The sequence below is a fragment of the Zonotrichia leucophrys genome, chromosome 3 (assembly GCF_028769735.1).
Source record: "Zonotrichia leucophrys gambelii isolate GWCS_2022_RI chromosome 3, RI_Zleu_2.0, whole genome shotgun sequence".
Lineage (NCBI taxonomy): Eukaryota > Metazoa > Chordata > Aves > Passeriformes > Passerellidae > Zonotrichia > Zonotrichia leucophrys.
Genome location: NC_088172.1, coordinates 54,219,670 through 54,245,003, shown reverse-complemented (window position 1 = coordinate 54,245,003; position 25,334 = coordinate 54,219,670). Strand labels below are relative to the sequence as shown.

Sequence of the window (25,334 nt, the reverse complement as noted above, 5' to 3'; positions counted from 1 at the left end):
AGGAAACATACTGATACAAATTATTTTCTCCCTTCTCTCCTTCGAGTATGGAAAGAGTTCACTTTTCAGGGAGAGGAATACTATTTTCCATATGAGTAATCTCATTTAAACCATTGGTAAAATGCATCTTTTAAAAAAAGCTCTCTGTAGTGATTTTTTGCTAGGAATACAGGAGGCTCAATGACTTTACAATCACTTTTTCAGCATGATCTGCAAAAACAGTCAAATATTCATTCATGCAAATTAAATCTTGGTAACCCCTGTAAAAATCTGTGTGTGTGTGTGTTTAATTTTAAAGATAATTTTAAGAGACAACAATATATTTCTTTGCCTAGATAAACCTTTTTTCAAATAGTAACTTAAGAAATTCTAGAGCAGGTGATTCAACTGGCCAATAAACTGAGAAAAATATGTAGAAAAATTACTTTGCATAACACTGTGATTAATGAGTGCTCCTTGTCTAGGATATATCTGTATGTATATTCCAAGTTGTTAGTAGCATGTTTTCTCTAAGGATTTCATGACAAAAATAAGGACTGGAGGGTTTGCTCAGCTGTGGCTGAGTGCACAGAACCAGGAGATGGTCTGGTCTTTGCTGATTGTCTTGTATTTTAAAAGCCTGCTAAGGGTCAAGCAGTGCCTGCTGGCAGGAGCAGACTGGGAAGTTTGGACATGGCACAGAATGAACAAGAAAGCCTGGCTAAGGAATCCCAGCAAAAGGAGAGAGTTGATTTATGTGACATTGCACTTGGCATGTGTTTAATGATATCTGCATGCATGAAAAGCGTTAAAAGTAGTTACGTTGAATTAAAAAAGTTAAAGAAAATGAAACACATGGCGATGCTGTTCCATTTGGCAACATGGCATTGGTTTTACACAGTTTTGCTATACTGTATGTACTGTGTCTGGTCCCTACCCTGTTCTTGTTTCAAGTCCAAGTGACCAAGATTTTGTGTGTCATGTTAAAGTATTAAGGATGGGAGCTGCAAGAAAGCAGCTTGGAGCAGCAGGAGCTGAGATGAAAGAGAGACAGACAGCTCAGAGGGAGGCAATTGAAGAAGCCTCCAAAAGCAGAGAGGAACCAGGACAGGGGGTCAATCAGGGTAACAACTGATAGATGCTGAAAGGGCCAAGGTGTCTCAGAGCTGTAAACTTGAAGGATTAGATTGGCTTTCGTACCAAATTTTTTGTTATTTCTCTATACATGTTTGCTCATCTTAGGCAAGCACCCAGGAATGGAACTGAGGAATGTGATGTGGTTCTTCATTCCTCCATAGCTACCCTATGTGACCTTGAGTGAGGCATGCTGTCTCCATCTTGCCCTTCTTCAAAATGAGGATAGGATATCCTGCTCCTACATATCAGGGCTGCTGTGAGGGTATGTTTAGTAACACTTTTGAGGTGCTGAAGTGCTTCAGTGATTGGCACTCTGGAAATTCTATAGATAAACACCTATATATAATCTCCCTGACACCAGTACAGTCATAGGGTGAGATCAGATTGACACTGCTATTTCAATATATAGTATATACTGCATGTGTCTGAAGAAACAAGAACAAAGCTGTCAACGTCAGGTATGTGTGGATAAAGTGATAGAAATCCTCTTAGGTCAGGAATGCCATGTTCACTGTGGTTTTTACAGAAAAAAAGGAAAAGAAGGGGTAACATTAAAGAGGAAGTGTTGATTTTCTTTTCAAAGAACTCCACACTCTCATATTGATTGAAAATGGTTATCTTTGGCTCTTGTGTGTTTTGTGGCATTATTAGGTATTGGTCTTCGTTTAGATCATATAATACTTCTTCCTCCCTCCAACCTACCATAACAATTAGTGAGCCGTCTGTGGCTGCCTTGGAGTGCATCCTGTGCATCAGCATGTCTCATTTAATAGTCATAATTTCTCATTTGTAAGAGGAAAAGTGCTACCAGCACTTTCAGTCTCATAAGGGCTCAGACTCACTCAATGATTCCAATTTATTATGCACCCAGCTCTGATACCCTGCTGCTCTCTTTATGGATTAGGCTGCCTTGGTAGAAGGTATCATCCTTCAGACAACACATAAATACTCTCTTGCCAGCTGTTCCTTTCTCAGAAGTTTCTCAAGGAGTAAATCATAATCATGCCTCTATTTTACTAGTTCCTGATCTGGTTTTTCCATGGTACTCTGCTAGGAGCATGCAGAAAAATGACCTTTATTGCTACTGTTACTCTATAAATGGCACTGACTGCAACTGTAGGGATTTTTAGGCCTATTAGTATTGGTTCCCAGGATGAACGCACTAGTAGTGATTTTAAATTTAGAGGAATAGGCATAGGTCAGTTTGCTGCTGGTTTCTGTTTTCTTTATGTCAAGGTGCTGCACAAACCCCTGAGAGGGAAGAAAGAGTGGTAGACAGACTGTTCCACTCATTCTGACATGGAGCAGCTGTTTAACATCATAATCTTGTTGTGAGTTCACAAGAAAAAGGGGAAGGATAACATCCTGCTGATGAAAACTGTATTTTATGGGCAAATTTTAAAAGAAAGCAGAGGCAGACAGAAAAAACAACAGTTTGCACAGAAGGGTGCAAAGAAGGGGAGCACTGCCAAATTTACACCAGCCTAAGTCTCAGGCACAGAGGTAGTGTGCTGCAGGGTAGTTTCCCTAGCAGATGTTGAAGCAGCTGTCCTTGCCAGGGCAGAGGCTTTGACATGGACACAGCTTTGGGTGGCAGATGTAGCCCTCCAGGTCCTGGGCTGCACAAGTTCTGCAGCCTCCTTGTTGCAGGACACACCAGCACTCCCAGGAGGCTCCCAGTCCATCAGTTAAAATGTTGGTGGACATCAAAACTGCAAGGCCTCCTTTCTTTTCACTGGACTTTTGCTGATTCTTAAGAACATGGGCTGAATGTCATGATGGAGACCTCAGAGGTGCACGGTATTTTGCTGTGCTGAAATGTCCTATGCCTTGTAGTTTTCAGTCTGGTTAAACTGAGTAATCAATCACAGTCTGTTTGTTGAAGTGAATTATAATCACAACTTTTGTGACCCTCAGTTTAACCATTCCTACAGAACTTCTGTGAGCTACCCTGGGCATCTGAGATGCCTCTGTAGACTGAGCTTCTTGTCATAAAGGTAGTTCTGGACAGTCAGTGCAGATCAGGAGTTTGACTTGGGAAGACATCACTACCCTGAGGATACAATACATAAAGCAGTCAATTTAGCATCTTTTGAAAAGTTTTAAGATTCTATTTAAAACACAGTTAAAGAAGGGAGAGAAGGCCAAGTAAGGTACTGTTGAAACCAGTGTTAAAAAAGCAGCACTTACTGGTTGAAAGATAAAATATATAATCAGGCTTTCAAGAATGAGCACTTAATTGCCTAAAGACTATTACAGAACTCATTGTTAATGTACCTAATTTGCATAAATTTTTTTCCAAGTGACTGTTGCAGAACACACCTACAACGGGGAAGCACAGTCCTCCATCAAAGCTCAGTTTCCCAAGCCAGCACTTCAGCTGTGGAGCATATTTGTAATGTGATTTCCTGGTCTCAAATTTCATTAGGCACCTATATACCATGTGGGGGGTGATACATATTTTCATAATATCTTTTAAAGAGTTATTAATGAGCAGAGTTTCTCTCAGGACACTGTGACAGTGGCTCTAGAAATTAATCCACCTGCAAGATCCTAAGATGGCTTGCTTTATAGTGTGTGCTAATTCAGCTTCACTCAGAGGTTGCTTCTTTGGAGTTAGTCTCCAGAGTGTCTTGTGGGTCAGATTCTCCATATGATAATCTTCCTGCACATTTCATTCAGGCTCTGTGCATTGTGCTGGTTTCTCTGTTTTCTAGCAGTTGGAGATTTGGCAACTGTATTTCTTCACCGCTTGTTGGTGGTGGGTCCTTCGGAAGCAATGCCATGTGGTAGACACAGAATAAGAAGAAGTTGAAGCTTTCTACTCTGCTCAGAGCAGCACTTCCTAGCAAAAAGATTTATCAGAGCTGGCTTTTCAGCAGCAGGGGCCGGCAGTGAGGGGTCTGAGCAGAGCAATGCTGTGGCTGGGTAAAGGGGGCTTATGGTCAACCCTTCAGCCCACAAAGTGGTCTTGGCATATGAGAGATTATTTACCCTTCAGAGAGGAGTAAATAATGGGTCTGAGGTTGCTGTCTTGGCACTCCAGAGGAAAAAAGGATTTGTGGCTGTGAGGACACCTTGCAGAGAGCACCGCAGTCACAACTGGAGAAGTTGACAGGGTGCATTTTCTTGCAAGTAGATGCAGTTACTAGCCCTGAAAAAGCTCAGTCTAGCAAGTTCTGCTAATGCTACATGGTTTGATATCTCCCCCACTGCTGCCTGGGCCGTGCTGGGGGCTGGCGACTACCCTGAGCCTGCAGTCACCACAGACAACAGGTGCAGAAAGGGTTGCCTTCCTGGGACAGTGGGAATGATGCTCCCTGATGTTGCCACAACAGTGCTCAGCACAAGTCTCTTGTGTCAGCACAGTCATACAGGCAAAACCATCTCACAGGGGCACCTGGTCTCAGTGGGAGAAGAATAGGATGTCCAGGTAAAAATACAGTTTTGCTTGTAACTACTTAGTCCATATTAAAAAACCTTATCAACATAACATTAATTAGTATTGCTAGCATAGTTTACTACTATTGTAATATTATACTAGTCATTATACTCTAATTATATATTTGTTCTTTTCTTAAAAACTTTTAATGGTGCAAAATGGCAGCTACTGGAAAGTTGTTAGAGCAGCTAATCATCCTTACTGTTTAAATCTCCTTGTTGTTTGAACTTCCTCATTCCTCAGTCTTCTCTGAAGTAAGCAAGCCCCAGGAGATACTTTGGCAAACAAGGTGAGAAATGTGGTTTTGTCCCCCCGCATGCCAGTCGGTAAAAGGGATCAGTCCCAGAGGTACCAGTCAGGTATGTTTGATCGGCACAGCGTGATCTTTAGGCAGGTCAGGGAAATATCAATGCTATTTTCTCTCTAAGCCTCAGATTCCCACTGGCCTATTTATTCAGAATTCAGGTGGCAAAAACATTAGAGGATATGAAATCTTAGGCCCCCTGCAGAATACCCAGCCCTGACAGATCCCACTGCAAGCACATTTGACCCCTGACCATCTCCACTATGCTTCAGTATAGATTTTTATTGACACTGTTGGATAGAAGGCACCCCAGACTACAGAATTTCATGTTTTTTAAATCAAGGTTTTTGGAGGAGCTGAAATGTAGAGAAAGGAAATTTTATCTTGGTTGTGGTTTGGTAAAGGATCTGAAGCAGCATTTTAGAGTGGCACTTTCACAAAAGCATTTCAAACCAAAGTTCATACTCCAAATTTGTAAAACTGCAGTGTTTGCATGTAGCATTGACATTCGCTCTAACAGACTGAGATTAAAGTTACATATCTGATTTTCTCCTTAGACTTCTAATTCCACTGTACTTTTAACGGGATTTTGTACACAAACTTTTTAGCGGCACAGCTCATTATCTGCTTTTCCTTCTGCTCTTTTCTTACCTTTAGAAAAGAGCAGAAGTGAGAATTTAGGAAAATAATAATCTATTTTATTATATAACCACAAGAATTGGGAAGAGGGAAAGGAGAAAATTATTTGAGATTAAGGCTTGATTGCTGAAATTATTTTAACTACTTTTTAATTGGCAAGCTGTTGAGTTGTTATCATCAATGAAGAACTCATCAACAAGCAGTATCAAAAGCAGTAAACATTTACATGGAGCAACTGAGCTCACAAGCTCTGTAACAATCATCCGAAAAGTACAGAGTTAAAACTAAGTGACTGGATTACAAGAATACATTGTACAAGGAGTATCAAGGGTGGAGTTTGGTATTAATAGTTGTTTTTTTCTTCTGTTTTTTTCTCTGAATAAGTTATGGGGGCAGGGCAGGAGACATCTGCACAGCCTCCAGCTGCTCTGCTTTGGGGGCTCTGCAGAGTGAGGCACTGATCTCTCTTTTCCTGGAGACCTTTTCCATACAGACACAAGATGTGCAGGTGAATCTCCAGGGCTTGCTTTGCTGTCAGTCCCTGATCATGGATTCTGAAGGTCCTCTGCAGCTCATAGACCTCTAATCTAGTGGTGGGCACCTTTATAGCAGACCACACTGCTATAAAACACCTCTGCATTCCCTTGATGCTGATTTATACTGTTTAAAGGGATCGGGGTAGAACAAGTTGTTAGAAGATGAAGAAATTGAAAGCTCCCCTAACTGCTGTATTATCTACCTGACATTCTCTAAATGCTAGTCATTAATTACCAATGCCTTGAAAATCAGAGCAAGTATCCAATTCAATTAGGTTACATCTCTCAGCAGGAGCATTTCCATTATCTTACCATTTTCCATTCAAACCATTCTTCTTTGCAGTTTTTAAGGGCTTAGACCCCACTGTGTTGCTTCTCAGATGAACCTGTAATCCACACAAAGATATTTCTACTCCATGCCTCTCCTATCTGCACACAGGTGAATATCAGTCTGGGTTTACATTGTGATTATTGCAAACTTAGAAATCTGACCTCCAGCATCCCCCAGAACTACATGATGGCAGAATGTGGCCAGTGTATGCCATAACTTTCCTTTCCAGTTGGTGATGAAGTACCTGGGGAAGGACTGAACTTGCATTAGGACTTAGGCTGCCCTTGCAATCCTTACACTTCCAGGCCTTCTTGTGGAGAAGAGTTCACAGTCAGTCTTACCAAACCCTAGAGCTAACCTCTCAATTGAAGTAATTCCCTTTAGATGCCAGCAAAAACTTGGCCCCATGGAGGCAAGGCAGGGTATGTGTCTGGAGTCACCACTAATGCTGGTCTAAAGTGAGCTGTATATTCAGAAATTATGGGGTTTATTTCCTGGCACGTTTATTCTTTACTTATGTATATTTTCATGCTTGCCAGCACTCTGAAATGTAGACATTGAGTGTTGGGGGCAGGCTGGATGCAGTTTTTCATGCTGCTGACATTAATTGGATGAACAGGCCTTCTCAGAAGGGGCAGTATAGGAAATGTGTATGGGAAAATAACAAAATAAGGAGTTTCACAGCTAAATAAAGACAAGTGGCTGAAAATGGTTTTTACAGCTTTGCCTTTCATATGATTCATTTAGGAATCTAAAACTATTTTGTGCAACTGAAAAATTAAGATTCACAATACCTTTCTGAATGTAATTGCTTCTGTCTTACAGATGGAGAAACAGAGGTATTGATGCTATCATTTGAAAATATGTCCCCTGTTTTCAAGTCCCCAGATTAAGATACATTTAAACCTAATTCTCAGAAGCATTAAATACCTCCATTTATATTCATTCACTTGGCATTGTTTGTACTTAGTCTCTGAAAACCAGATGTGTTGCCTTCCAACTAGAATGGTCACAATAACTGAAGTGACATGGCAGAGATCACAGAGCAACTGCAGGGCCAGACTGGGGTTGGGACCTGGGTTCCTTCATGACACATTTCCTTTTTACTCACTGAGTATCTGCCTTGGATTCCTGAGCAAAAGCACGTTCTGGTCATTCAGTTTTCCTCTGCTCTCTCAAACAATTGGACATTACAGAGATGATACTGGTTGGGTTATTGATCAGTTTTATAGCTACTTTACCTTGTCTTTCAAGCCATCAAGAATTGTTTTCAGGTTTCCGCAATTAAGTTTCTTGTTATAGAATTGAAATGAAAATATAGAGAACCATTTGTATCACCTGTTTTTCCCAATTGTTTTGGTTTTTTTCCAGCACACAACAGTTTTGCCCTTTGTATTAATCGAGATGAGAACAACACATCATCAGTATCCCAGCAGGAGCTGTGGACTGGCTGCAGTGTGCACCTTCGCTGTTGGCTATATTTTATGGTAAGGGCTGTACATGCTGTGTTTTCACATTGTATTGGGGGTTTTGTACTGCTAAATTTGGGCACATATTTCATTATGGATATAATCGCTAACAGATTCACGCTGCATGCCTCGTTTGGTCCAAGACCTGGGCTTTGTCTGGTTTCCCCAGATGCTTATATTTTTAGAAAGTATATGCCAAACCTCACACAACAGGAATTTGTTGAACAATCCCATGTAAGCAGTGGTCTTTCCAAGGGTACATTTTTCAATTTTTTTTCAAGCTAAATGTTTTTCTTGGACCTTAGTTTTATTGCTTGGGGTTTTTGTTCTATCAAATAAAATTGAGACTAGGCAAATGATTTCCTGCATCAGTATTTAAGCATCAAGAGAAAAGATAGAACACTATCTTTTTTCTTTACTGATTCATAAATTCTTTCTGTAAAATTGATTACAGAAAAAGTCAGTAATCCAAACACTCTAAAGTTTGTTTTAAGAAATGCAAATGTTGGTGAGAAATTAAACTAAAACAGAAATAATCTTTCTTATACAACATTAAATTAAGTCTTTGGGCAGTTTCTAATCAAGCACCTGACTTGCATGGCAGAGTTAATATACTTTGGTCACCCTAGTATTTATTTTTCACTAAACCTTTGTTTCTCCTTTGATGCCATCTGTTCCTTATCCTTTCTGCATTTCATGACCCCCAGTTCATACTCTTTGTTTTTACTTCACAACATCCTTCTCTCAGCTAAGAAGGTATTTTCCAAAATTTCCACCAACCAAGAGAGATGAAACTAATGTGAGAGTAACATGGTCTCAAGGCAGTACTATAACACTGCTTCAACTATGCAAGTTGTCCCTTTGATCCAGCTAAGAGAGGTCATTATTCGTACATATCCACACACACTCAGTAATCACACAATGCTATTAATCCAGCTGAAGTAGGATGTTGTGTCCCAGGGCAACAGCCACATACATTCTGCCATTTGCTTTTGTAAACATGCATACCCTTCTTAAAAAAGAATAATATTTGTAATTGTAAGATAAGGGCCGCCTCATGCAAAAAGGCCTATGATTATTCCCTCAGGAAAAAGTAATTATGTTCTTTACCCATATACAGTAATGCTTAAATGTGATAGTTCTTGACCTTCCTCTAATGGTGCCTGGAGACAGATTGGCAGGTACCTATGGCTTGACCATCTCTGGCAACTCCTAAAATCATCTAAGTAGACACATGCAATAGTATTTAATAAGAATTTAAAATTTAAACCATCCAGTCTTACAAGTGAAACAAAACCAGATGCGTCTTAAAATCTTTTAAGAATCTGTTACAGTATCAGTGTGATACTCATGTAGTTTGATCCTACCTACTACAGTGCATCTGTATCCTGCAGCTACAAGGTTAAAGAAAATTGTAGACAAGTAAAGCAGGAGAAGCAGATTCTGCATTAAATAATTACTGCATTAATAATTACCCAGGCACAGACTATGGTTATCTCCCTTTGCTTTTGCTGTTTATTGGTTTTGCCTACACATGTATTATTTCCAAAACAAATAGGGCTACTCTCAATTGATTCGCCTTCTTCCAAGTTGTCATTTCTCTTTAAATGAGATGAGACAATCTTAAAAGTTCATCCTGCTAAATTATGCACATACAACCCATTTCTCCTTCTACTGTTATGGAAGGAGGCCTTTGCAGGTTAGTGGAGGCAGACAAAAGCTACACTGTGCCATCACTTGAATGTTCTGCATATCTTCAGCCTGCAGGTGCTATTGAAGAATCTATACAAGATGTGCTTGAGGCTGCAAGCCAAATCTTGGTCCCATTACATCAATATGATATATCGTATTCACAGGTTGGAGAAATCTACCAGAAAGTATGAAAAGTGAGGAGTTAGTCATCCCTCTCTTCAGGGTATGGCTACTTTTCACAGCTCAAGTCCACTGTCTTCCTGTTGCCAAGTGACCACATTACAGTAGAGACCTTAACCACTCAGAGGGCTTGGAATTGCTGAATTCAAATTTGTTGTCCTTGTTGGCAGCACCCTCAAGGTTAGCGCAGTGTATTAAAATGAGACTATACCTGCACATGACCTAGTTCCATACAATCTGGTGGAACTTACTTCCTTTGTACCTAGGGTTGACCATGGGTCCTGTTCTGAGCCTTAGTTTGTGGTTTATGTATTTTTAACTAGAATTTAGAGATCTGCCGCTTGAGAATTTGTTCTTTTGCCTATTCCGTTTTTCCCTAAGCAGAAGTATTTTCACTGCATCTCTCAGCATAAAGTGAAGACAGTTGCTAATCAGATGTTCTCTATGTTTTGTTCTTGAATTTTGAATTCTCTTCCCATCTCAGCTGAAACTTTCTTACCATCCTACATGTTTTATGTATTGTGTTGCACTTTTTACAGGAAAGGAATATACAGGAGGATGTTGTTTAGGTTTGATTCTGTGAATGCTTTTCTCAACTCCAAGTTAGAGGAAAGCTTGTTTTATTTTGTATGTTACTGAATCTGTCATGTATGAAAGAGGTGGTAGAATAGCAAGTGCTTTTTAATGTATAACTGGTAAATAAGAAAACTGGCAAACAATTCTGAATAGCATCACTGAAATTGGAAGAACATAGCTACATAACTTGATATCTCCTGAGCATGATTCAGACTTGTTTTCTGAGAAACATCCTTTCTTTTTTTTTTTTTTTTTTTTTTTTTTTGCATTCTCTCCCTTCAGTCAAAGAGTTTTTGAGTGGGCACACTTAGCTTCACAAGGAACAGTGCCCAGGCAGAACATCCGCAGACTTGCATTGCATGCTGCAGACCATACATGGACTTTCAGGACCGAGGCCATGGAATAAGATGGGAAAAGCCTATTGGCTTTATTTAGCATGGCTTGAAAAGGTCACAGTTTGTATTGAATTGTTAAATCTAGACAGTGCTAAGAAAACCAGAGCATTTGCCAGTACTACCAGAAAATTCTGCCAATGAGTGTATGGAGTTAGTTGTCAAGGAACAGAAAAGAGCCAAAAATGTGTTGCTCCTTGTAACAAGAATGACATCATGGTAACTAATATCAGAGCCTAATATGTCCCTAAAATAAACTGAGACAAATACGTTTATTTTAAATGGTTTTCCTTTTCCCTCTACTTTTGAGCACTTCAGGATGCCAAAAAAACAGACCCTAAGAATCTGACTCCACTGCTGTAGTCGTGCTGGGCTGCATGTTTGGGAGCAAAAGACTTGATCTGCTCTCTTATAACTATCTCAAATCCACTCGGAGCTGCCTCCACATGTGCCAAGCTTGGACTTGATTCACTCTTTCATTCTTTTATAAATCTATTTAAAGAGCTTTTAAACTTTGATTTGAAAATAAAGTTTCTCTTGAAGTGACTTTAGGAGAGTTCCTTAGATTCGTTGAGGGAAAGCATTTAGATAGGGTAATTTGATGAATTCTTTTTGAACAAATTTAAGAAAGGAATGTACACTGAAGATTTGGAATGAATTTGAGATTGATTCTATCAGGCTTGCTGTAGGATTTCCACTAGGGATTCTCCATAGAAGGAGAGGAAGATCAGAAAGAGCAGATGTTGGCACAGACTGCTAGGACAAACCTTGACATTCAGAAGAGAGGGGTGGTGGGTTAGAGTGTGAAGCTTGGTGAGAATTGACAGTCATGTTGATAAAGAGGGACAGGATTGAGAAACCAGAAGGATTTTTGAGGTTGGTGGTGGCAATGGAGCGGGAGAGACACGATATGTCTTTGCTAAGCTGTGCTGAGGGTTTGTATGTAGGAAGGGCATCATGCATGCCTTTGGAAGTGAGCACTGGGGATAAAAGTTCTATAAAGACCAGACGAGTCCCTGGTTAGAGAAAAAAAAAAGTTAAATGTCCTGGGGGCAAGTAAAAGAAATGAACTAAAATCATGGGTTAAAAGAGAAGTGGATGAGGAAACATACAGCTTACAGGTCGGCGGCTTCAAAGCTGAAATTGTGAAACTAAGTGGGGAATGCTGGGAGAGGGAGAGAGAAACAGGCTTTGAAAGCAGAGTGGAAGGCTGATGTAGAAGTGGATGGTAGATGAGACAACACAGAGGAGGAGAAGAGAGTTGGAGCTGGAGCGGCCCCAAAGAGGAAAGAGTAGGAAGAAACAGAAGCAGAAGAAATAGGCCAGGGGAAGATTAGCATCCCTTGTACCTGACCCAGAAGATGGATGGGAGGGCAGAATTACTTTCAGCAAGAGAAGGCTGTATGGATCCCCAGCCTGTTAGGTCTCACATAGCCATTTTGAACTGTTACTTTCTGGCTTGCCTCCACCTCCACATCCTCAAATGTTTCAGTCAAAGCAACAGCACAATCACAGATGACATGCATGGGTAATATGTTCTCACTTCCTTGTGCAGCTCCTTCAAATATAGCTCAAGAAGGCATAGCAACCATTACTATATTTAAAATGAAAAATTATTTATCAAAATAGATGACTTCCAGAGATGACAGTGCTTTGCAGTGAATCTGCTAAATTTCTGTCATTGTAGCTACCTGTACATAAACACAAATTTCTGCTAAGCTTTTTTCCTCCCAGAGGATGCCAGCACCATGTCATGCTGAGTACATTCTGCATGTGACATTATTTGCAGCTGCAGATTCTCAGGTCTTGTTGCATAAGCCACTCCATACCAGTAGCACAGTCCTGTGACCCACGTATTGTTCTCCACTCAGATGAATGGATAAGAATCCAGCAATAAGAAAATGGAACAAGAGGGGATGATTGCTGTTATTTTCTAAATGATGACTGTTTTTGAATTTTCTTTTTAGTCTTTAAAATTCCTAAACTATGTACATTCCTGGTGTAGGTGTATTAGGTCTGGCTGGCTGTTAATATAAGAAGCCCAACATTTTAATATAGCTGAGATCTTAAGAAATCTGATTCGATGCAGAACAAACTCTCCTGTGGTTTTAGGGGGAATTTTGAAGATGTGTCTCACATCAGCCAGTATTAGAAATCAAAAGCAGAACAAGTTTAGTGTGGGTCATTGTGCTCCTGTCCCTGAAAGCACAAGATTGGACCTGCACTACAATCACAAATTATTTGTTTATTTGTTTTGAATGTCTCAGCTGCTGTAAGCCCATCACCTTGTTTGGAAGCCATTCCATATTTTAATAGCTCTGGGTAAAGTTATCACTCTTGGTGGAAAAGGAAGAGAGTGATGCTGGAAAAGATCATGAAATAAAGTTGTAGAAAATGCCCATGTTCTGTTTGCTAAAGAGTAGCCACTGGGAACTCATCTACGATTTGTCTGGAACCAAGGATTCAGCCTTCCTTTGTGCCAGCCACTGGAAATATGAAGAGTACTGAAGATCTGGGAGAGGATTTGCTGCTGCAAGTAACCAGAAAGGAGCTGCTGTTCGTAGATGAGAGTTGTCATGTACCCACGCTCCAGGTAGAGCTAATGTCAGATGCTTCAGGAGAGCTTAGCAGACCATTATGAAACAACCAGCCTTCAAGGGGGAGTTTTCTTCCAAAACTTATGTCAAAATGTAGGTGCTTAGATCCTTTGGTCTTGGTGGTTTATATACCTTGTACTCTTTTAAATTTAGGCATAATTGTGCACATTCTTATTGCTTGTACAATCTCCTGATTTCAGAAACTGGCTAGAAATGTGTGATAGAGCTTAGAGAAGATGAGTGGACTAAATAGGCTTCCAGACTTTCATACTTCAAAACTTCTTTGAATATCTCTATTTCAGTGATCTGTCACTGAAAGGCAGGGTAGAGCATTCCAGAGATTGATTAGGTATCATTCAGAAAGATATTTCCATTATCAGATTTTAATTTCTTGTCTCTGAGTTGCATTAAGGCAATTCTTCTGTCATGAGGAAGAAAACTGGAAGCTCTTCACCCATTTTATGTCATGCATTCTGTGTCCTTTCATTTGCTGCTCTTGAGACGTTACATAGCCCCTCATCTAGCAGCCCCTTTTTCCAGAACTTATAGTGCTGGTTGTTGATGATGACAGATTATGTGAGGGAGTCCAGCTGGGCATGAAATGGGTGAAGACTCTGAGAGTCCATACCACAAGCTACTGCTGAGCTATGATAACTGAGAGCAGCCACCATGAAGGAGCAACCATCTTCTGCAACATTTCCCATTACAAAATCAGTGAGGTGTCATGGTTATTATCTGCCATTATACTCACTTGTTGAGCTTGATTCTGCCAGGCCTAAGGTCTTACATGTGCTGTTGTAACAGCTGTATCATTTAAACTGACAGAGTACACATAAACCACAAGGTTCCAACAAATTTTTGTGCTTAGTTTTCCTCATTAACAAAAGATCTGTATGCAAAGAATAAATGTAAATGGATGTTCCCTGAATAGTTTTCATTTTCTCCTGATTACTTTGATAGGAGAGATATAAAACATCTACTGTAGTATAGGAGAAGTGAAAACTAGATACAAAGCCACATTTTTTGACAGATTTGTTAAAAACAAGCAATACTGTGCATTTTCAAATAGCTTTTTCTGATTTCTACACCAACTGGTTGAAAATTTTTAAAAACAACTACTTTTTTTTTTAACAGACATTTTAATTTAAATACAATATGCGAATATTTTCATTCCTTCTTTTTTTTACTGTTGCTAACAAATGGCTAGATGAACTCCATGACCTGTAACACATTCATCTTTGAAAATACACAGTTATGTCTACATACAGCTGCTACTGTTCCAAATCAGAGGGAGGTTCAGGTTAATTTTATCTTCTCAGAGTAGCCAGTCCAGTTTTACTTCTCTTTTTCTCCTTTTCCTTTTTCTCCTCAGTTTATTTCTATCTAAACGACAACACATTTTTTACACCTGTTCAATAACAAAGTCTTCAATTTGATCTAGTTTTTGCACTCCTAAGTAAATCTTAATGCATGCTTCCCTGTGCTTAACTAATAATGAGGTTGGATAGGAGTAAAGGCTGCTGGAGTGGCAGCACTGAAGGCATTCATTAGCGTTGGCAATCAGCACTCTGGTGTGGAAGCTTTACGCGAATGGTTGATCAGCCCTTTATAGTGCAGCCTCCAGAATGCCTGTATTGCAGCAGGAGAAACCCACTAAGAAAGGCCACCAGGTGAGGTTTCCATGGCAGCAGTTGTCCCTTTGCTGCTCCCGTTTGTAGTACAGACAATGCTGGAGCAGTCAGTGTGTCACTGCTCAGTGAGAGAGGGCTAATATTACTCCACCCCAGCATAGCCAGCAGCGTGCTGTGGCTCATTTTTAGAAGGATCAGGTGGGTTTGTGACTGTTGTCTCCAGAGTAGTCCCTCTTGTGCTCAAAGCAGTTCTGACAGTGTGACCACTCCGAGGACAGGCAAACAACAGCTACACTGAGGGCACGAGCAGCATCACCATGCAGGGAGTGGGCTCCTGAGCTGGGCAGCAGGGAGCAGAGTATGGGAGCTGTCTGCAAAGCCTGAACTAACCAGGTATTGCTGACATGCAGGAGCTCATCACTGACTCATTGGTTGGATTTAGAAAATGCTTCCTCTTTCTAGCATAAATGTGATCTAGTAAAAGCCACTTCTACTTGGTTCATGAAGCTGGCTACGTAGATGCTGTTTTGAAGGTCCCTTGAAAAGTCCCTCTGTAAAGATACTGTATAATCCTGGGAAGTTTCATCACACCAGAGAGAATAAGTGCAGAAAGAGACTGGCTCTTTTCCAGTCTTTTTCCTTGGAGTTTGTTTTTCACAGAATGATCATTAGAAAAAAAAGCAAATGAAAACTGAAAAAAGTAAATGAAACTGAAAATTGTTAGGCGATAATAGACATTCCCTGGTAAGTGGACCTGGTAGCAGGGGACATCCCACTACCTTCTACCCAACTGTCTCATCTTTTGCTTTCATCAAAAGGAACAAGGTGTCCCCTGTTACCATGGGTTACGCAGGAACCCTTCATTTTTTCATAGATAATTTTATCTTGTCAGGTTAATTCTATCACAGAAGAATACTGGGGAAAATAACTGTAAAGTACAGAGATAATTTCCCATATGTGAACTGATTTGGAGAGAGGGGGTTTAATTGCATTTAGATCATGCAGATTAATTTACTGACACATGTAGTTTCCCAAGTGAAGTGTCCAACTGTTAAGGGTTGGGTTGTAATAAAAGCTTTTCCAAGGAGGAGAGAAGCTATGACAACCATGCACATTTCCAGGGTGATTGTTAAACAGGGATTCTGTACTCCCTGTGTGACAGAATTTTATGGTAACAGTTTTCTGTGACTTCTCTATCTCTGCCCTTTAGGAGCCTTTGACTGTTGATCTAGTGATCAAAAATCTTCCTTAAGCAAATGAAAACATCAGTGAATCAAACCATGGAAATCCCCATGTATAACAGTCTGTGGTCACTCTAGCTGTGCTTCACTGTGAGCTTTTCACTCAAATTTTCAGGTCAGAAATGAAAAGATTTACATTCTTGAAGAGAGCCCAGCAAAGCCCCAGCTTGCCTTCACTGAGCGCTTTACCCAGTTCGCCTCTGAGATGTTTGCTCAGTTGTTTGCCAGTATTTGCTTTTCTTAACTTCCACCTACTGGAATGTATGGGCTCTCTCTGCTCCCTCTGACTTTACCACTCACTGCATCAGATCTCAACACAAAAGCAATCTCATCAGAGGATGCAGGTGTCCAGTGCAGCCACACACAGCAAAACCACACACCTGGAGTGCTTCTTCAGGTTGCACTGTAGTAAAGCTGATAGTCTGTCTCTTGAGTTAGTGTACTGATAATGTCCTGTGTATGAATGCTGAAAATCTCTGTGTCACCAGCAAACCACCATCAATCCTTTTCCTTTAGCGTATATTAGCTGTGGGGCTGGGCACTACTTTTGAGGTGTGGTTTTGTTTGGTCTTTAAAAAGTATATTTATCTTACCTAGAGAAAAATTACTAGATTCCAAATTATAGCAGGTAGCTGAAAGGAAAGGAGGGCCAATCTAAAACACGCTTGATGAAGAAATTATTCTCTACAAGAGAATCTAAAACATATGCTTCTGGCAAACCCAAAAACTGATTACCATGTGTAGCGAGGAAAAGCAAAAGAAAAACGCAAATGTGTATGAAGTGAAAACAGGAGAACTGCAGAAAGCAGTGAGAGATGGTAGGAGAGCTGTAGAACCCTGAATGCTTTTAGGATAAAGAACCTGCTTGGAAGAGAGGCTGCTGCAGTTTCCATCTTTGGCACAAAACAGGGATTTCCTCAGAAATAGAAGTGAGCAAGGAAATACCTGCCTACATCAGAAATGAAAACAGGCCAACTGCGCATAATAAATTGAAAGCAAATCAGTAAGAATGTGGGAAATCAGTCATAGTTTCATCATTTGTGATGTCTATTCAGGATGGGTGTCATCCACATGCTCCAGTTCACCTGCAACTTGCAGGCCTTTCAAATAATTGCTTTTTGGGTTACAGTAGCTAAGCCTACAGACCAAGACACTTTCTTAAAACGGGGCTGTAAGAGTCAGTGCTTGTTATTTTTGTTTTGTTTCAGGGTGTGCTGGATTCACCATGTTACAGGAGTGTGGGTGTACCCGCTTCTTGAGCACCTCAGCCCAGGTGTCAAAATAATCTTTTTTGCCGCCGTTACCGTAGTAATTAACGTATTCTACTTGGTGGGAGAAGTCCTGAACAACTACATCTGGGATACGCAAAAATGTGAGTATTGTTTTAGGGATATTATCTCATGAAATACACCATCAGGACTTGAGTATGTTTCTCTAAAAGTGTAGAATGTTTTAAGCTGACTAAAACAAAGGAAAATGACAGAAGTTTCACTGAAACATCTTGCTTGCCTGCCCTTAAAAACAGACGGATGAACAGAATGTCTGCTGGAGAGCCTGATGAGCTATGAATATGTATTCTCTTTTATAACTTACAGTACTAATTTAAGAGCTCTTGGCAATTACCTGAGATGTTTACAGCCCACTTATTAGCTGATGAACCCATTAAATGCAGCTAGAATAAAGTATCATTCTGTACAAATGCCATTAATGGTAGGCATAGACTGAGAAATGAAAATATAGTCTTTTAGTATTTTCAGGTGTAAGGTATTTTCTCACCATATAAATTTACTCAGAGAAAATGAACAGGTTCTTGTCAGTGAAATAACAGGAATGAAAGATCACTTTAGTGCAGGGTAAACTTAACTGTGCAGACTCTACATCATCTATCCTGCCTAGGCCACCCATTGCTGAGGAGAGGAAAAGGGAAAATAAGACACACAAGATTAAAAGTAGGTTCCTTTTATCTATGAAAGATGTTCTTCATTTATCAAATTGAATGAAATAAGCGAACAACATTCATAATAGCTGCTGTGGCAAATCGCAGCTGGAGGGAAAGAAATTCACATGGTAGTTAATGGCACACACAGCTCCCTTTAACAAGTCCTTCAATACTAGGTAGAATCCAATGCTGGAAGCTCAAAGCAGTTTTACTTTCTGTTTGCCCATATTAGCATCCAGGTGTAAAATACCTTTTTGTTTTTGCTCTAGAACCATCAATCACTGGTCATAGTGTTCAACATGGGTATTCAGTCCTCAGTTTGATGTCAAATTCACATTTATTTAACGTCTTTAAGTTAATTCGGGAAAGATGTTTCCAAAAAAGGCAGCTGCAAGGAATAATTTCACTTGACCTAAGTCCTGTATGAAGAATAATAGTGTGGTAAAGAATCACATATTCTTAACAAGTCCATGAATAAGTAGATGGTGGAAAATCTCCTGCACTATTCCAAAGTATACATAACAAAATCCCTGCTCCTTGCAGCCTGCCACCCTAGAGGAGCTAACTTAGTTTCCTCATTCTCCCAACATCTTTCAAAGTTTACCCTGGCATTATTGTCCTCTCCATCATTTCCTTCACATAGATAAGGAATATTGATCCCAAGTCCTTTGTGGCTTAAGCACTTGCAAAACAGAGAATGCTGTGAGTCACGTGCTGGTTTGCTGAGCTTGAAACACTTTGCACAAACTTAACCCAAAGTGTGTGGCAGGAACACCACAAGCAGCAGAGATGTAAAATTGTGCCAGTCTGTCACCATGCAAGACCTGGGAAAATATTATGTGAAAACTGTACACTTAAAAGGGACTTTTGAGCAGTAAGACTGCAAATCAAAACAGTCTGCCATGAGAAGATTTCTGGGGTGAGAAGGGGTTGTTTTGGGTTTGGAGTTTTTTATTTGTCTCTGGAGATGCATTAAATAGAACCTCACTACTGACAAAATGATTTGCAGTTAGTTTTTCCAAGTTAAACCACAAACATGGTAGGGAAGGAAAAATTTGCCCTTTGTACAAGCCAGCGTCTGTCCACAATTTTGAGGATATCTGCATTCCTGCCAAACTATTTGATGCATCTGCAGTAGAGTGCTTCAGAAGAAAGGAAAGAGGTGCTTTCAAAAAGGCAAATAAAATAGCTTTTAAAATTATTGGAAAAGTTCCTTCTAGGAGAAAGCAGAAGACATAAGATTGGCTCTGGAGCAACATTGTAAACTGTCTGTAATCTTTTGGTCCCAGTCTCTTGTTTTGGTTGTTCAACTTTTGACTGTGGCTCTCCCATTACACCGGTGTGCCAGCAACACCCAGGGCCATTGTACTTGGGCTGCTGGCAACATGCAGACCCATTTGTCTCGGTGTTGTTCCTTTCAGCAAGGCAGCTCTGCAGTTGTGCTTTCTAACTGCAGATGAATCCTATTGTTTCCCATATTGGAATTCATTAACTATGTTTTTAAAGTGATTTATGGTGTACTTACCGCCTGTGCATATATTGCACTAGCAGGTGATCTTACTTGTGACTGCATTTTCCTCTCAGTATTCTCAAGGATTGCTTCTTTTTTGCCTTTGGTTATCATAAGTCTTTCTTTTCCAGCATGCAGCAGGTCTGAAAACCTCCAAAAGAAATATTTGTATTTGAGATGTCTGGCAGAGAGGGCTTAGTCAGAAGAACAATACTTTTGTCAGATACCAGTAGTAATTCATTGTCCAGGAACAGGCATATGAAATAGCTGAATGTTTCCATTGCCAGAAAAAACACAGTCTGCTGCCCAGCCCAGCATAGAAAAGAGACGAGTCCTGCAGTTAGAATAATTTCTTTAAGGAGCTGTGCACTCAACTCAGCCCTCCTGATATTACTGAAATAAATGGCCACTACAAGAAGAGAAAGGCACCCTCTCAGTAGTAATTGTTTATTCATTCTTGTACTTTTGAAAAAGGGAGATGTACCTGCAAATACTTAAAAATCCAATGCTGAAATGGAGAGGGGCTTCCAATTATTGAATTCTGAAATACAGTTATTAAAATTTTCTTTCAAACCAAGTTGTTTGCTTAGATTCAGCTATAGTAACATCTATTTTAGTTTGCTAGTAGGTAAGCAGAGCAGGTGAAGGAACTAAGTGTTCCCAGACCCCTGCAGCCATCAAAGGCTGGGTGTGCAGCAGGGGGTCAGGCTGATCTGAAAATGGGAGTGAGGGAGGGCGGATTGTGCAGTTCATTACTGGACAACCACTGCCATCAGGTGTGCAGCTGCTCTTTTCCTTCACAGCAGGTGAGGCAACACATGCAAGCAAGTTCAGGAGAAACAACATGGAAAAAGGGAAAAGAAAGATGAATGCAGTAGAAGAACCTCTCTAAGCAAACCCTTCACTGGGTTGTTTTTATTGAGAGATTTTTAGAAGCTGCTCTCCATATATTTTCAGGTATTGAAGAAGGAAGAGAAAAGCCGAAGTCGGAGTGAACCATAAGAGACAACACAGAGAATTGTTTGCGGCTGCATGGAAGATTTCTCATCCCAACAGAGTTTGGCTTGGAGAGGAATCTTTTGGGAAGGATGACGTTTCATGGGCCCACTTCTCAGTGCAAGGATATTTTTGGATTTTCTATGGGGGGAAAATGATTTTAGCTAAATAATGTTAATGTTTCAAACTTCAATTTCTCCATGCTTGCATGTGACATACCCGTAAAAGATGTATATTTATCTCCAAGGCATTCTCAACATGCATTTCTTGAATCAAATAAGTCATTTAACCATTAAGTCATTAGATCTTTTTACTTCTGCCAAGAAAAACAATGAGTCCATTCTCTGTACTGTTTGAAAAAAGTTTTACCAGATAGGTCTAATACAAGGAAACAAAGCAGTCCAATATATTTCAAATTACAGCGTAGAAGTTAATTGCATGAATGTATCTAAAGAAGAGTTCAGTCTGACTGAAATATTTATGTAACACTATGTAACAGCTGCCTTAAATTTGTAATGTTAATAATTTTACCAGTCCAGTGAAATCTTACTTGCAGTGTTAAGATCTTAAGACCTAAATAAAGATTAAATTATCCTTGCATTTCTGTTATTTCATGCTGATTCTTGAAATTTTAGATGGATTGATGGCATTTGAATGATACATTTTCAGGTTTTCTGGTGTCAACTGTAGATGATGTAATTTCTACATGAGGATTTTCCTTCTTATTTTCATAGTAAAATAACAAATCCTGCATTTTCAAGTTGTAGGTTCTCATTAGGGGGGCTGGGCTGTTTGTGTCTAAAAGGGAAAGCATTTAAGTCTTACTTCAAGAAGGCACATAAGCAAATGTTTGAAGTTAAGCATATGCCTGTTTGTATAAGGAATTCAATTGCAAAATACTAGTGATTGTTTAAGTTTAACATGATTCTGTTTAATTATTAGACAATCAAGAAGTAACTCTAGTAGGCAGAAAAAAATTGTCAAGAACTAAAATAAAGTGAATAATTTTTGGCAAGAGAATATTTATTAAAAAGTAGCTTTACAATCCAAGTATTGGTATTCATATCACATATTTTTTCATTAGTGTATTTAGTCATTTATTTTAACACAAGCAGAGCTCTTTGAGTATGTATAGTGCTAATGTGTTGTTTTTAGTAACGGGATTTCTGCACAGTTTTAATACTGCTTAACAATGTTTCTGCTCTGGAATAATTCTGGGGAAAACTGACCTCCTGCAACTCATTACATGCCTCCACAGTACTTTTTAAACATATTTATGTACACACTATCATAAGAAACAGCACAAGTTCAACAATGTGCTTTTTGGTTTGTTTCCTTCAAAAATAAGACTCAGTAATGGTATTGGCTTTGTCTGTCCATCTGCTAGATTATTTTTAACTTGCTGATCAAGAGTTGCAAAGATTTCAAAGCTAAGGAAATTGCTAGAAATTAAGTGGAAATAAGTGGCCAGATAGAGAAGGAGCTCTTCTAATGATCCTACAGAGGGAGAGGACAGGACACACAAAACCAGTAGAATTTGGAAGCAAATGGCCATGGCCATGAGGCCTTGCATTAAGGATATTATGTTTGGCTGTTCCTGAATTCCTCATTAGATGTGCACAATGTTACTTGCTTTTAAAACTCAGAAAGGAAAGAAGGCATGGATTCATTCATGTTCAGTGAGCTAGGAACTGCTTAAAGTCACTGCTTCTGAAAGCTGTGGTAGCACATGAAAGTAGTGGTGGACAATGAATGTTCTGGGGGATCTGGCTGTACTTTCCAACAGCAGCAAGTGTGGCTTAGGGCAGGAAGCCTGAAGCACAAATCCTGTTGACTTTTTGTCATATGAAGAATTTGTATAACCTTTACTCTGCTGTTAAGTCTAGACCATTTTTTTTTTTATTTTATTTCATGGGTATTGTTTCCTTCACAGAATTCCAGAACTCGTTCTAATGGGAAGAATGTGTTAAATAAAAATAATAAAATGCCACACAGCTGTACCCATTCTACTAGAGCACACTCTTCTCATGTCTGCTGTATATATGGCACCACTGAATACTAAATGTCTGAGATCTCAAAAACTGACATTGATGGAAAGATTCCTCCTTCTCAGCAAGTTTTGTATCTGCTCAGGATAGGTTTTTCGTCTACTACCATGTCATTATATGCAATATGGAAAATAGAGTAAGAATATAAAGAGGACAGAATTGTCAGAGATCAGGATTGCGTAGATAAATCCATAGGTAGGTGTCCAAGTGAAAGAAGGCTCCCTTTCAGAGGTATTGCATAGGCATGCTTAAAGTTGTCAACTCTCTTATCTGTGAATTTGTGAATATTCAGCACCTGAAGAAAATAGACACCAAGCTTAGATCTCAGTTAAGCCCCTGGGGTTGGCAGTGTTAGCCAAAGGCAATATATGTGACACAAAACGTGGTGGGTTCCATTTGGTTTAAGAAAATTTATAGTACTCCAAGAAGGTTTGAACTCCATTTGTCTTCTCACATCTCAAAAAGTTCTCCACCTCCTGTGAGCTTTGAATCATCGTACTTAAAGTCAAAAACATTTTAGAGCGTTAAATCCAGCCTCTGATGTATGAACCATGTTATAAATAACTTGGGGGCCTGTGTACCCAGAGAGCACTCTTCTAGACTGGGTTCATTCCCTTCAGGATTACACAATCCATCATTCTTAAGAAAGATGATGGATGAATGATGACTAAAATAAAAGTCACTTGTAAAGTTGCCAAATTTCAACCATCTTGGCTGAAATTGTCCCTGAAAGGTATTTCTCTTGGGGGAACTATTTTTTTTGGTGGAAAGCTTTTTGTCAGAACAAGTAATTTATTTCCAAGTGAAAGTCTATGAAAAAAAAATCTAGAAAACTTTTCTGTAGTTTTGTTGTGGAACTCAGTCTGAGGACAGCATTTATGTTTGCAGCTTTTCTGAATTTATGAGGAATATCTATTTGTCCAAATTTTTGGAAAAATAATAAGCCTGCATTTCCCTGTAGTGCACAGGTAATTCTCCAGAGTGTTTATTATCTTTGGGAATAATTAAATTTGTGGCTGAATAGGATTTTTTCTGCCATTCCTGGTCTGTTGATCCTCTCCATGCCTTGACTACCCAAGACACAGACAGAATGGGGAAGCCACTTTGCCTCCCATGTATTGTCAATACTTCCCCAGAGCTGATGCAAATAAAGCTGCATTGAAGTGTGAGGGAAGCCAAGCTTTGATGACAACCTGAGCAATGAGAATAGGTTCTAGATGAATGAGCTGAGTGAAAAAAAACTCTAGCTTTTCCCTTGAGGACTGCAATAAAATGAAATTAGTAGTGTTTGTTATGTTATATCTGTAATGATAAACCACATAGAAAACTGTGTGAAGGAATCATTAGTTTTGTTGTCGGAGAAGAGCGCAGTGTGCAGTAAATAAGAAAGGCTGCCACACCTTGAACCATGAGGAAAAAACAAAATACAGTTTCATCATTCAGTGAACACCATTCATCAAGTGTTACGAATGAGGCACAGGAAAAAATGTTGTGTGATCATCTAATTAAAGGCAATATCATTATTCATACTCATAAGGGGCCAAATTAAGGTTGAACAGACAGCCTAAATGCTGACATTACCTCACTCCTCAATACCCAACTTTTCAAACTTAGTAATCTCTTTTTTTAGTAATAGAACACAAAATAAGGGGTTAGAAAAAAAGGCCGGTTAGAAAGTCTTGCCACCATGTTGTCATGAATTTCATTGTGACTATGTCCCCTATTTGGCCTTAGAAAGCTCATCCTGACTTTCTGCCTGCATGTAGCTGCCCCAAAACATGTATTCATAGTTCCCATACCATTCTGTTACAAAGGCTTTGCCATAATTTGCAAATTTGTGCCATGATCTCAACATTAAATTATTTCAATCTGTGATTTGGCTTGTGTGGGATAAAACTGTAATTTGATGTCTTTGTATAGCAACCATTGCCTTATTTTAAAGTAAAATGACAAATATTTTCCTTAATTTTCCCTAGTCTTTGCTTCTCTGCCCATGGGAGTAATATTAGCAAAATCACCACCAGTGCATGTCAAAGGCACTTGGCCACTGAGTAGACTGACAAATGGCTCACCATTCTGCAGGCTCCAGGGGGCAGTGTCTAGCGGCAGTGTACAACTCAGGCACTTCTCAGTTCATTGTTCCTATTGAATTTGCTTTTCAAAGACTACTTCAAATCCTAACAATAATTTATTCTTTGCCTTTTATTTTCTACAAGGATTGGTTGGTCTGCTCTGATTTGCACTTCAGTAGCCTTTGAAGACTCAGATACCATTAGAATGAACACTGAAAAGATTCATCATCTAAAACGTGAGCTGATGTATAGTTCTGAAGAGACCATGAGCGTGAGACGAGCACCACCAAGGCAGGTTGGGTGTTCCTGCCCTGGAGTAAAGGAGCAAGCAATAGAAGAGGTGTAGGTGAGGTCACCTCTGAATGCAGACTTAGAGAAGTGCTACTAATGCTATCTTTTAATGCCCTCTATTGTCATGTGAGTAGGGTCAAACGTTGGTGACAGGTGTCTTCTGTCTGCAGCAGCCTAAGAAAGTTCCTGATCAAAGCCTGGTGCATCCTAGTAGAGGAGGTAATCTCCACTAGGGTACCCCAGTGCTCTGCTCCTGTGGTTCAGAGCTTCACCTGCTGCGGTGGCCAGATGGTTAAACTGGGGTCACAGGTGTTGCTGGGAAGGACAGAAAC

The 25,334-nt window shown here is 39.7% G+C and overlaps 1 protein-coding gene across 1 annotated transcript in view; it reads left to right on the top strand.

Moving 5' to 3' along the window:
- The window catches only part of AIG1 (androgen induced 1), a 120,043-nt gene extending 98,852 nt beyond the window's left edge, over positions 1 to 21,191 (top strand). Inside the window, exons 4-6 of the mRNA XM_064708276.1 lie at positions 7,740 to 7,855; positions 17,355 to 17,518; positions 20,553 to 21,191. Coding sequence (XP_064564346.1) covers positions 7,740 to 7,855; positions 17,355 to 17,518; positions 20,553 to 20,590 — 318 coding nt within the window. The 3' untranslated portion in view covers positions 20,591 to 21,191. The remainder of the gene's footprint in view (positions 1 to 7,739; positions 7,856 to 17,354; positions 17,519 to 20,552) is intronic.
- Positions 21,192 to 25,334: the final 4,143 nt, after the last annotated feature.